Source organism: Pipistrellus hanaki, assembly GCF_964339955.1.
Source record: "Pipistrellus hanaki genome assembly, chromosome: 2".
NCBI classification, from domain to species: Eukaryota; Metazoa; Chordata; class Mammalia; order Chiroptera; family Vespertilionidae; genus Pipistrellus; species Pipistrellus hanaki.
The window spans coordinates 106,435,344-106,448,693 of record NC_140504.1 but is presented as its reverse complement, the minus strand read 5'-3'; the positions used below and the strand labels follow the sequence as shown (position 1 = coordinate 106,448,693).

General features: G+C 46.6%; 1 protein-coding gene across 6 annotated transcripts in view; it reads right to left on the bottom strand.

Annotated features, from left to right (window-relative positions):
• Positions 1–13,350, bottom strand: part of NUP210 (nucleoporin 210) — a 134,715-nt gene that overhangs the window by 73,303 nt on the left and 48,062 nt on the right. For all 6 annotated transcript variants that reach the window (XM_084872409.1, XM_084872407.1, XM_084872406.1 and 3 more), the window contains 6 exons: positions 12,616–12,722; positions 11,847–11,987; positions 9,643–9,780; positions 8,355–8,510; positions 6,437–6,635; positions 2,117–2,262 (listed from right to left, as the gene is read on the bottom strand). In XM_084872409.1, the coding sequence (XP_084728535.1) occupies positions 2,117–2,262; positions 6,437–6,635; positions 8,355–8,510; positions 9,643–9,780; positions 11,847–11,987; positions 12,616–12,722 (887 nt within the window). The remainder of the gene's footprint in view (positions 1–2,116; positions 2,263–6,436; positions 6,636–8,354; positions 8,511–9,642; positions 9,781–11,846; positions 11,988–12,615; positions 12,723–13,350) is intronic.

The following is a 13,350-nucleotide window of genomic DNA, read 5'->3' as shown; positions in this document are numbered from 1 at the left end:
CTCCCTAGTAAAACATCTATAAGGATCTGCTATTTTAGGTCTGGGAGTTCGAAGACCTTGAGTTCAGTCCTGGATGGTTAACTCTGAACACATTTTCCCTACTTGTTCATTTTAAATAAAACAACCCTTCTCAAATAATAAAAACAGAACCACTCCTCTTCTGGATATCAATGAAGGCGAAGGAAACAAAACACTAACTTGAAAAGATTTTGGCACCCCCATGTTCACTGCAGCATTATTTACAATAGTCAAGACATAAAAACAACCTTAAGTGTCCACTGATGAATGAATGGATAAAGAAAATATGTTACATATATAAATGGAATATTATTCAGCCATAAAAAAGAAATTCTGCCATTTGCAACAACATGCATAGACTATGAGGTCATTATTCTGTGAAATAAGACAGAAAAGACATATAGTATATGATCTCACTTATATGTGGAATAAAAAACTCATTGATACAGAATACACATTGATAATTACAAGGGTGAGGGAGAGTTTGGGGGAGGAATACATAAAGGTAGTCTAAACATACAAACTTCCAGTATAAAATAAATTAGTTCTAGGGATATAATATACAGCATGGTGATAATAGTTAACAATACTGTATTGTATATTTTATTTTTTAATCCTCACCTGAGGATATTTTTTCTCATTGATTTTTAGATAGAGGGTAAGGAAGGAGGAGAGAGAGACAGAATAATTGGTTGCCTTCCGTACATTCCCTGACTGGGGCTTGGGATTGAATCTACAATTGAGGTACATGCCCTTGACCAAGAATCAAACCCACAACCCTTAGTTCCTGGGCTGGCACTCTAACCACTGAGCAAAGCCAGCCAGGGCTGTATTACATGCTTTTTAAGTTGCTAACGAAGTAGAGCTTAAAAGTTCTCATCATAAGAAAAAAATATTTAACTATAGGTGGTGATGGATCACAACTAGACTTACGGGGGTAACCATTTCCTAATATATACAAATATTGAATCATTATGTTGTACATACATAATGCAATGTTATAGGTCAATTTTATACTGTTATAGGTCAATTATACCTCAATTTAAGAAAAAGTTGTCTGCGTTATATCAGGCACTATTTCCAGGGCCTGAGTTGAAAGATTCTGATGTAACTGAGCTTACTTTAATGAGTAAGAGTCAGAAACCCAGGTGACCAGAGCTGTCCCAGGGTTTGATGGTGTTAGGGAATACAAGCACTGGCTGGGCCAGCCTGGGGGCCTCCCCAGGCCACGCTGTCAGCCATTTCCTGAAAAGGAGCCAGCTTACCTTCTCTGGGCCTCCTGTGTGAGAAGCACAATTCAAAGTAAGAAACAGATACATGCAAAATCCTGCTTCAGAGTAGCTGTTGTGTGAAGGCTTCTTTTTTATTCATATTTTAATTATTAACCCTCATTGGGCACTCAATACCCCTTAGGCATTGTTTTAAGCCGATTTTGCACATAACTCAACTAGTTTTCACCACAACCCTATGAAGTGGGGACTATATTAGCCATTTTTACAGGCAGGAAAACTGAGGCCCAGAGAAATTAACCCTTTGTATGCCATAAGCATCTATAGACGCAAAAAAGGTAAAAGCATTTTTGGATGCGTGGCAGTTAACTGATTAAATTAGCCAAAGCCACAGACTTGGTATCAGACCTGGATTCAAACTCAGGGTTGATGTCAACCCTGAGGCAGTGTGCTGTGACCTCAGTGCTGTAACTGCCACAGATGGGCAAAGGGGGACTCAGATGCTTGATGGTTACCTGACAGGCAGGGGGGAAATCCAAACCTGTCCCAGATTCCTGAGGCCTCACAAACCAGGGCCATTGTCTCCTTTCTAGGATTCTGTGGAGACCCTGCAGGGTAACTCTGGAGATCACCCCCTCTGTCTTAATCCCTGGAGGCCCAAAGAGGGTAACATTTCATCTGCATGGGTATCAGGAATCACTAAGTACTGCTCTTCTACATACTTCCTCATTTCAGCCTGAAACTCAAAGAAAGATCGCTGCTTTAAAAGCTATTCTGAATCACCAAGGCTTTAACACAAATTCACCAGAACAAATGAATAAATAATTCTAATCATGGAAGCAGTTGGAGTGCAGGGACCCCGGGCTCACCTTGAGGGGCAGGTAGGCAGCAATGGTGATCCGGGCACTTAGGTGGATGTGGCCATGTTTGTAACTCACCAGAAGCACAGTGTGCCCCTGGGCCTCAGCTCTCACGCTGACACCACTGCAGTGCTCAGAGCCCGGCTGCAGCCGCCCTGCAAGAAGAGACCTGGATAGTCATTCTGAATGTGCCTTTGCTGAAAGACCACACAGGCAGACAGTCCTTTTATCCTGGGCTGACACACACCTGATTTTCTAATGTAAAATTATAATTCCCATACCAAACAGTACAATCATCAGAAACATACAGTTCACAATGACCTCTCCCTCACCTCTGCCCCCATAAACTGAGCACACCCTGTACCCAGGACTGGGATCAAGAAACAATGTGCCATGACCTATTTGCCTCAGTGGATAGAGCATTGGCCTGTGGACTAAAAGATCCCAGGTTTGATTCCAGTCAAGGGCATGTACCTTGGTTGCAGACACATCCCCAGTAGGAGGTGTGCAGGAGGCAACTGATCGATGTTTCTCTCTCATCGATGTTTCTAACTCTCTGTCCCTCTCTCTTCCTCTCTTTAAAAAATCAACAAAATATATTAAAAAACAACAACAACAACAAACAAAAAAAATGTGACCTGTACCTTGGAATCTCCCACGGACACTAGCTCCTCCCCAAAGGAGAACCACTGTTCTGCTTTTGAACAGCACAGTGTACTTATGCTGGCTTCGCTATTCTATACAAAGGGATCCATTGAGCTTACACTCCTTTGTCTGCCCTCTTCAACTAAGTGTGAATGGTGAGATCCCTCCTTATGATATGCATGTCGTAGATCTTTTAACCACATGTGTATACATGATCCTATTATGTGAAGTTGATTTCTCCATGCTACTGCAAAGTACTGGGCTGTTCCCAGGCAGCACAATGGCACACAGTGCTGCTGAGAACATTTCTTTCGGTGCATGTTTCTTCAGGTGGACATATTTCGGCCTTTCTGTTGAGTGTGTCTCTAAGAATGCCATATGTGCACCCCTTATCCCTATTGCTTAGGATCATATATATGTTCAGCTTTCAACATTACTGTTTAATACCTTTCCCAAAATGATTGTAACAAGTTATACTACTTCTAATGGCCATGGTACATCCCTGCCAATATTTGGAATTTTTCCACCCTTTTTTTAAAAAAAGGCCATCCTAGTGGGAGTATAGCAGAGTTCTATTGTTTTCTTTACAAATTTTTAGAAAAAATTATATTGCCACCCCTTAGATTCTACAATTACCATTTTGCTTTATTTCTTTTATTACATTATCTACCCATCCCTTACCCATTAATCAATTGATCTTATTTTTTTAAAATATATATTTTTTATTGATTTCCAAGAGGAAGGGAGATAGAGATAGAAACATCAATGATGAGAATCACTGACAGGCTGCCTCCTGCACTCCCCCTACTGGAGGAGTGAGGGTATCGGGCCAGCAACCAGGGCATATACCCTTGGCTGGAATTGAACCAGGGACCCTTTAGTCTACAGGCTGATGCTCTATCCAGTGAGCCAAACCGGCCAGGACTGATCTTATTTTTTATGCATTTAAAAGTAAGTTGCAGGTATTAGAACACTTCATTCTAAATACTTTAACACACAGGTAATTATTTATAGTTTAATACTTCTTTGTGGTTCTGTTTTTCTAAAATTCAAATTTACACACAGTGAAATGCACAGACCAGACCATGAATTCTGGCTATCCAGAAGTCCCAATCCCCCCCGTGCAGAACCACCCCCACCACCCCAGGTCCCTCATGTTGTTTCCAAGGCAATCCCCAGCCATTCCTGGGGCCATCACTATACCATTCTGATTTTTTCCACCATAGTTTAGTTTTTTTTAATACTAGTTTTACTAAAATATAAATCACATACTGCAGAATTATCCATTTACAGTGCACATGCAATTCTGTGTGTGTGTTTTTGTGGTTTGTTTTTTTTTTTTTTTTAACATATTCATGGGGTTGTGCAACTATCGCCACTAATTTTAGAGCATTTTACCCCAGCAAGAAACTCCATATCCATGAGCAGTCACCCTCCTCCCCTGGACCCCATCCCAGTGGCAAGTCCAGCAGAAAGAGGGTGAGGCTCCAAATTACTCAAACGGTGCTGGTAGGAGTGTTGTCTGGGATCCTGGTTGAGCCCTTTCTGAAAACCAGGGCTTGAGTTCCATCAAGTATGTCTTAACTTGGTCAAGAACAAGGACAAGCACTTAAGGGGAGAGACAGAGGAAGAGAAGGACCCTGTCAGCCTAACTGGGATCACATTGGCCCTCATGTTTCTATTCCATGAGCGTCCAGTGCCCTGGGGCAGGTGTCACTCAATCTACTGACCCCATCTGGTCCTGAGTCCCACGGATTTCCATGATGCCATTGCCTTTCTACCCTGACTAGGCTTCTCATGTTACCTGGGCCCTACCACAAGCCTTCACAAGACCACATGTACTCTACATTGGGGGACACTTAAGGAGCTAAGGGAAATTTTGCTGCCATAGGATTTGTCTCAGCTGCTGACTTCAGGACCAAACCCCAGCTCTGGGCTGAGGGACATTCATTTGTAACCCTCACAGCAGGCAACGGGCCAGTATCCCCACTTTATACATGAAGAATCCAAGGCTCAGAGAGGTTGGGCAACTCAGCCAATATTGAAGAAGGGGTGTTCTGACCCAGGAGTGTGGAATTCCAAAGCCTGTCCTTTATTCCTGGACTCCTGGATGCTTACCCAGAGCCTGGGCTGAGCCTGCCCATTCCCCTCCAGACCACATGTGGGGAACTAGGGAGGCAGGCTTCCTTCCTGCAGCCAGCAGGACTCTCTCCCACACGCTAATGTTTTCCTCCACCCTAAATTGTTGCCTCATTGAGAACACTTAAGATCTCCCACAGCTTCTTCTCCTAGATAGTCAGAGAGGACTGGCATAGCTTGTCCTTCCTCTGTGCAGCTTCGAGTTCACAGGGCTCCATGGGTAGCCATGCTGTGATGCTGGTGTGGAAAGCTGCTTGGCACCTTAGGCCAGTCTACAAACACCTCTGCCAACTAGGCTTCCCAGCCCCGCCAGGATCAAGCCAAACTCCTCTGCTCACAGACTGTCAGTGGCTCCCCACTGCCTGGACACTGAGGTCCAAGCCCTCCAGCCCCCTCCACAATTCAAGAACCAACAAGTTCAGCCATTCCAGGACCCTGGACATGCCCACCTCAGGAGCCCCACCCACTGAATGCTGTTCCTTGTTTCCCTGTTACTTCCACCCCCGCTCAAACCTTACTCCTTCCTCAATGGCTCAACAGTCCTTGCTTTTCTTCATCTGCACATCGAAGAGGAGCTCTCTGCTGCCCCTGAGCTGACTTCTCTGGAGGACTGAGGCTTCAGATCAGTATCCCAGACATACTGGGATCTGCATACCATCACATCCTGTGCCCTGGTGTGACCTTGGATGGCTACACAACTTCAATCTCTTTATCTGACACATGGCCCAATACCAGTTCCTCCTCCTGTGATGATTTTGAAGTCTAAGGAGTGCATATACAGAGGCTCACTTACATGTACCTGGTAGGGCTGACACCCTATAAACTAACAAGCTTCCACTGCCACCAACACCACTGCCACCACCACTCCCAAACCCTGCCTGGGGCGCTCATGGCTCTGGAGGGCTAGACTGTGCATGTCTCAAAGGTGTTGCAATTCTGTCCCTAACCAAATCCCCTTATCAACAGTGTATTCTTTTTTATTAAAAAAAAAAAATATATATATATATATGTTTTTATTGACTTTAGAGAGGAAGGTAGAGAGAGAGAGAGAGAGAGAGAGAGAGAGAGAGAGAGAGAGAAATAGAAACATCAATGATGAGAGAGAATCATTGATCAGCTGCATGCCCCACACTGGGAATCGAGCCCGCAACCAGGGCATATGTCCTGACAGGAAATAGAACCATGACCTCCTGGTTCATGCTCAACCACTGAGCCATGCTGGCTAGGCAACAGTGTATTCTGAGCACCTACTGCATTCCAGGTGCTGCAACAGGCACTGTGACATGCAATTCTAATTAGTATGATACCACATTTTAGAGATGTGGAAACAGGCTGAGAGAGCACAGTGACATTATAGGGCACATGGCAGGGAAGATCCAAATGAGACCATTGCTGATGGAGCACAAGGAGACAAACGCCATTTCTCATGCTGTGACCTCTGCTGCCTCAAGCCATCTATAATATTTAGGAGTCTAGAGAAGCCCATGTTGAACACAAGGCGTCAACCCACTGCTATATGGCGCCTGCTTATCAGCGCTAATTTACCTGGAAGCAGCTGGAATACGCCCTGCTTCTCCATCTCGACCACCAAGTCTAAGTGGGAGCAGTCACTAAGGGTGACTACCTCATTGGCCCCGCCGGGCATTAGGCCATTGATCCTTATGGGTAGCTCCAGGGTCTGGCCCACTCGTGTCTCCACTTGGCATGGGGTGAACTCCATGCCTCTGGGCTCAATCACATACACCTAGAAGACAGGGAGTTGATTAGGTCATCAGGTTCCATGGAAGAGGAAAGGCGTGCTGCTCGGATTTACTAACAGTACTGTGTGCTGGGTACCTAATATACATCAGTGAGAAGACCAAGCCTGAGGAGCTTGAGGCTGTGTGCTGAGGACTGAGGTGATATTGAGAGATACAGCTGTCAGGGAAGACTTCTCTGAGGTGATGTAGGAGCTTAGATCTGAGAGCCACAAGTCTGAGGAAAGACATTCTGGGAAAAGGGATGGTCTGAGCCACGGTCCTGAGGCATGTACCAGCTCAGCAAATTGGAAAAATATAAAGAAGGCAGTGTACAGGGTAAGAGAGAGCCATCATCAAAAATAATGAATCTTTGCCCAGCAGGTGTTGCTCAGTGGGTTGAGCATTGACCTATGAACCAGGAGGTCACAGTCCTATTCCTGGTCAGGGCATATGCCCAGGTGTGGGCTTGATCTCCAGTATGGGGCATGCAGGAGGCAGCAATCAATGATTCTCTCTCATCATTGATGTTTCTATCACTCTCTCCCTCTCCCTTCCTCTCTGAAATCAATAAAAATATATTTAAAAAAACAATAATCTTTGTATAAAGAAAAATCACCAGACTCCAGGTTCAGTTAGGAGAATATTGCTAACTCATTGACTCCTCTCAGTCTCCTTGTTAAGAAGGTTCTATTACCAACATCAATACTTGATGAAGAAACTGGCATGGGAGGTTAAAGAACCTATCTGAGCTGAAGCATGGTGGTTTCTGGCCCAGGGAGTCCAGCACTGAGAGCCAGGCTCTAACCATTATACACTGCCTATCAGGGAATTGTCCTTGGCTTTTGGCTGAGTAACTGGGTGGAAGGTGGCACATTTACTGAGATGAAGAAGCTTGGGAGATGGGGAGGGGCCAGGTGGTTAGAATTTATCCAAATATTCCACAATTATGCTGTAACTAAAGGGTCTCCATTACAATCTTCTTCATATAAAACTCAGATAAATTTTAAGGTAGGGATGTGTGTGTTTGTGTGACAATAAAAAGACAAAATAGCCTATCAACAATCTCCCAAATAATAAAAGAGAAGGTCAGGATTAGACACACCATGTATGGACATTTGATTTCTGCCCTAAGTGAAGTAATGAAAGGGTCAGGGAAGAAGGAAAGAAGTGGGGTCAAGAGGCCACCAGGCTCAGCTGCGGATGACCACTCCCATCTGTGGCCTTTGTTGAGTGAGATGGTCCCACATCACTTGGGGACAAAAGCCAGGTATGGAGCCCTGGGACAGGGGACTCCTGACTGTATCTGAACAAGAAGCAGAGGAGAGGCTGGGCCAGGTCTCCTGGAGTCCTGGGCTTTCCTTTCACTGGGCACTTACAACCTGACAGTCAGCAATCCTTTCAATTTGGAAAGTCGTATATTTTAGGTCTGGCAATTTTCTAGAATGGCTCATTTGATTATCTCCTGTGTTCTGTCTTCTGGTCTCCACTCCAAAAACTCCAGCTATGTTGACCCTGGCCCTTCTGGTCCCACCCCCTGCCTGGTGTGGGATGCCATTCCCATCTCCCTGATGCAGTTGGGAGCTCCTCAAGGGTAGGGGTAGGGCCTGACCCACCACCACTTCACCTATAGCCAACAGGTGAAGATCAAAGGTTAAAGGGTGATCTGAATTACGCCTGAGGTCTAGACACCACCCCTCGGGCTGTGCTGGCCCCTGAGGTCTCACCTTCATCTCCCCAAAATGGAGCGGGTTCTGAACATCATGAGCCTGGATCACACTGAGTCCCTTGTCACTGACTGTGGTCATCACACCCTTGACGGTGACTGTGGCAACCATGTAGTTTGATGAAGACCAACTGAAGTTCCCACTCCCACCATGGGCCTAGAGGAAAAATCATCATCTAATCAGTGCACCTGTATGGTCTCTCTCTGCTTCACACACACCCACTCACATTCACCCCCACTCACACCTACTCACACTCACAGGTCAGTGTCCCCCACTGCAAGGAAAAACATGACATCCACCCCTCGCTCTCTCTACACTCCACCCTGGTCTAGTCCTCATATCCTAGGTATCTATGACTGAGGTACACACCCACATGTCCATGACAGTGGCCCCAGAGCCCAGGGACACCTCCCAGAGCTCAGGCTGGAATGGATGGACCCTAGACCATAGAGCCAGGTGCAGGATGTTGCCTCTGACCAGACACAATGCCCCCTCCCAGCACACACCCCTGCTCACTACTAATCATCTGTCACGAAGTAAACAATAGTCCAGCAGCTCCCAAGAACAGGGGTCACCACCTTAGAACCCAAGAGGGCACTAGTGCAGTGAGCACTAGTGCACAGACAGGACACCTGTATCACTGCCAGGGAGGTGGGGACTGATAAGGAACAGACTGCCCACAAGGGCTCAAAAGGCCCAAAGGAATCAGTCCATGCTGACAAATGCCCAGGAACACTTGGTAAATAACAAGGTTGGAGACATTTTCTTTTATATTTCAATTTTTTTCTCTACGAATATTTACATTGCTTTGGGAAAACATTTTTTTACAAAAACAAATGTATGTGACCCTGGCCTGGTAACTCAGTTGGTTAAAGCATTGTCTCAATACATTAAGGCTGTAGGTTCAATCCCTGGTCAGGGCACATACAAGAATCAACCAATGAATGCATAAATAAATAAAACAGCAAATCAACATTTCTCTTTCCTTCTTTCTTCCTCCCTTCCACTCTCTCTAAAATCAATAATTTAAAAGAACACCAAATGCATATGGAAGTTATATCCATAGTCCAGATTTTCTTTACTTTACTTTGTTTTTCAGGATTTTTTTTTCCCTTCTGATTATCAAAATGCACAGCTGTGATAGATACCTCAGAAATAAAGAATAAAGACTCTCTGATTTTAAATTCTCTTCAGCTCCTAGAAGATAATATTAGATGAAACATAATGTCCATAAAGTCTTAATCCCATGGAAACACCCAAAGGAGTGCAGCTAGGAGCTTCCAGTTACCTTTATAGCGTACTGATAGGCGCCTGTCTTTGGTTGCCACGGAAATGTCAAGATGCTGGGATAGAGGTTGATGGGTACGTGAATTTCCACTTCCTGCTGGTTCCACACAGGCACTTGTAACATGTGGACACCTCCATCCTACAAGGGGGTGAGGGTGCCCCAGATCACCATGACAACCAGGTTGTAGCAGTTTTCCCAGTCAAGCAGACCTCTGCCCCTCCCTGGGGATCAATAACTAAAGGAGAGTGGAAAGGAAATGCCAGATAACCTGCAGACTCTCCATCTCCTTGGAGATGGCTTTGTGTGGCTCTGTAATGACCACTGGAATAAATGCTGCTGGACTTCATCCTCAGGGACCCCCTGACAGAATGGACTTTACAATGGGAAAACTGAGGTGTGGTATGATACAACAACTCGCCCAAAGCCCCCAGGGAAGATTTGGGTAGGAATTGCAGTGCGGTCCATAGGCCATTTCTTTCTGCTGCCTCGTAGAGGTTGGTGCAGGGTAGGCAGATGACAACAGTCATGCCAATGTTCCCATCAGTCAAGAACTGCTCCCACCTAAAACTGATTGACCTTTTAAGTACAGGAAAAAATGAAAAGACTTTGAAGCTGGGGAGAGATTAACCAAAGAAGTTATATGCATACTGGAAGCCTGGTGCATGAAATTGGTGCATGGAGCCCAGTGAAGGGAGATGTCCCTCAGCCCAGCCTTCACCCTCTCCAATCTGGGACCCCTCGAGGGATGTCCAACTGCCCATTTAGACCCAATCCTGGTGGGATTGGGCCTAAACCAGCAGTCAGAAATCCCTCTTACAATCCAGAACTGCTGGCTCCCAATTGCTTGCCTGCCTGCCTTCCTGATTGCCCCTAACCACTTCTGCCTGCCAGCCTGATCATCCCCTAACCATTCCCATGTCAGCCTGATTGATGTCTAACTGCTCCCCTGCCAGCCTGTTTGCCCCCAACTTCCCTCCCTTGCAGGCCTGGTCCCTCTCAACTGCCCTCCCTTGTAGGCCTGGTGCCTCCCAACTGCCCTCTCCTCCTGGCCATCTTGTGGTGGCCATCTGTGTCCACATGGGGACAGCTATATTTGACTACATGGGGGCAAATATTGTGTGTTGGAGTGATGGTCAATCTGCATATTACTCTTTTATTAGCTAGGATAGAGACCTGGTGCATGGGTGGGGGCCAGCTGGTTTGCCCTGAAGGGTGTCCTGGATCAGGATGGGGGTACCCTTGGGGCATGGGGCAGCTTGAGTGAGGGGCCTGTGGTGATTTGCAGGCCAGCCACACCCCCTAGCAACCCAAGTAAAGGCCTTGGTATCTGGAATTTATTTACCTTCTACAATTGAAACTTTGTAACTTGGAGTGGAGCCAAGCCTCCTGCTTGCTCTGTGACCTGGCAGGCATTTCTGTTTGGATTTGTTTACCTTCTATAATTGAAACTTTGTAGCCTTGAGTGGAGGCTTAGGCTGGCAAGGGCAGAAAGAAAGCTTGGCTTCTTCTGTTGCTGGGAAACCCAAGCCTCCCTCCTGCTCTTTGTGGCTGTAGCCATCTTGGTTGGGTTTATTTGCATACTGGCTCTGATTGGCTAGTGGGCGTGGCTGGTGGGTGTAGCAGAGTGAGGGATAATTTGCATATTAAGCTTTTATTAGATAGGATATGCATAGCCCATGGACACAGACAATAGTGCTGTGAAGTTCTTGTGGGAGGAAGTGGGAAAAGAGATTGCAGGGTGGAGATCATGGGGAAAAGGGCACATTTGTAATATTCTCAAAGATAAATATAAATTTTAAAAATATATATGTAAAAACTTTAAAAGTAAAAGAGACTTTGAAGGACCCACAGCCAAAACAGCCAAAGGGATGCTAGTGGCTCCTGGTTGGTGCAGCTGGATGCAGGGGCCCAACACTGTTCCTCAGCAAGAGTTCTGACCCTTTTCCCAAAGGTGCAGGCTCATTCATACAGAGGGCTGGCAGAGGAAGAGGGGCTTTGGCCCGGTGTGTGAACAGGTGACAGGAAGAGCCCCAAGCCGCCCTCAGAAATCCTTTGTAAGCCCAGACAGAGAGGGACCCTCAAGGTACCTGTGAGAGGAACACATAGGCTGTGCTTAAGTCCCTGACTCTCCAGGGATCCCATCCAGCCTGGGTTAACACTTCTGCCTGTGGGGCACAGGAGGTGGATGAGGGGTGCCGACTTACCTGATCTACCACGGAGGTGAGGGCTGCCTCCACAGCTGTCTGGCCTCTCTTTATTGGCCTGACCTGATGGGATGACCCATTCTTAGAAGAAGAGAGCACCTCAAAAAACTCAGAGGGAAGTGCAGTTTCAATGCGGATGTTCTGGAAGGCAAGGCAGGGTAGGTAAGAGATGCTTCTCAGACAACCCAGGGAAGTCAGATGTAGGCCAGAAGCCATGTGACCTGAAAGCAGCAGTCAGGCCAGGCAAAGGGCCCCAAGGCTTGCAGGCTTCCAAAAGCCAGCAGACAAGCTGGACAAAGCCCACGCTGGCCTTGATCCCTCCCGGCTTCCCTCCCTGCCTGACCTGATGACCTGGTGCTCCTGCTATAGCTACCCCGTGGGACTCCTGGGAGCTAAAAGTTTGCAGTCAGCTTTCATAGGCCCTGAGGTCCCAGCAAGGAGACCACCAAATACAGTAAAGGACATTGAAACCCTTACAGCTGGCAGACACCACCTCCCCACCACCACCTCCTCAATCCTGCTGCCTACAGCCTCTTTTCCCACCCAGCCCTGTGGGAGTGAGTCTGTGGGGTGCAGATACACAGGTGTACTGGTCCTTAAGATGCCCCAGGGATCCGACATCGTGCCTCCTATAGACCCAACAGTACCACTAGGAAGTTCCTGAACTCAGCCTGTCTGCATGGGGACCCCTGTTCTTTGGGGGCAACTCATTTAGAAGCTATTCCCCATCTCCCACATCCCCACCCCATGACCATAGGCAGCCACTTACATCTGATGGGTAGACCTTGTTGCCAGACTTGTCAAGCACGTCAATGGTAATTTTATATAGGCGTCCAGTCTCAAGCACCCACCTGTCACCAGGGTGTACTGTGAACCCTGTAAGAAAGGCAAGTGGCAGCATCTGATGATTCAGGCCACAGCCCCATACAGGATGGGATCAAGCACCATTAGCACGAGGGCCCACACTGCTTACCTGGAGGCCCCACAACCACTTACCTGGAAGGGTCCAGACCACTTACCTGAAGAGACATACAAACATTCAACTTAAGGGTACCTACAACCACTCACCTGGACGACTCACATCTACTTACCTGGAGGGCCTACAACTACCTACCTGGAAGGGCTTAGACCACTCAACTGGAGAGACATATAAGTGCTCACTGGAAGGGTCCCATAGTACTCACTAGACAGCCCACAACCACTCACCTCCTCCATGAAAAAAGACCAGCTGTTAATGATTGTGGGATCTGATGCTGGGCATCAGCGCTGAGCCCTACAAACCTGAGCTGATCTCTAAGACAATCCCACACTGACTGCTCAAAACTCACCTGTCCATAGTAGGTCAAAATCCATACTGGTATATACTCTGAATATATAGTAGGCCTATTGTGAATACATGTGAGTCTATACTCTGAACCCATATAGGTCTATGCTTTGAATCCATAGTTGTTCTATGCTCTGAATCCAAAGTGAAGCTACACTCTGAATCCACAGTGAGTCTATG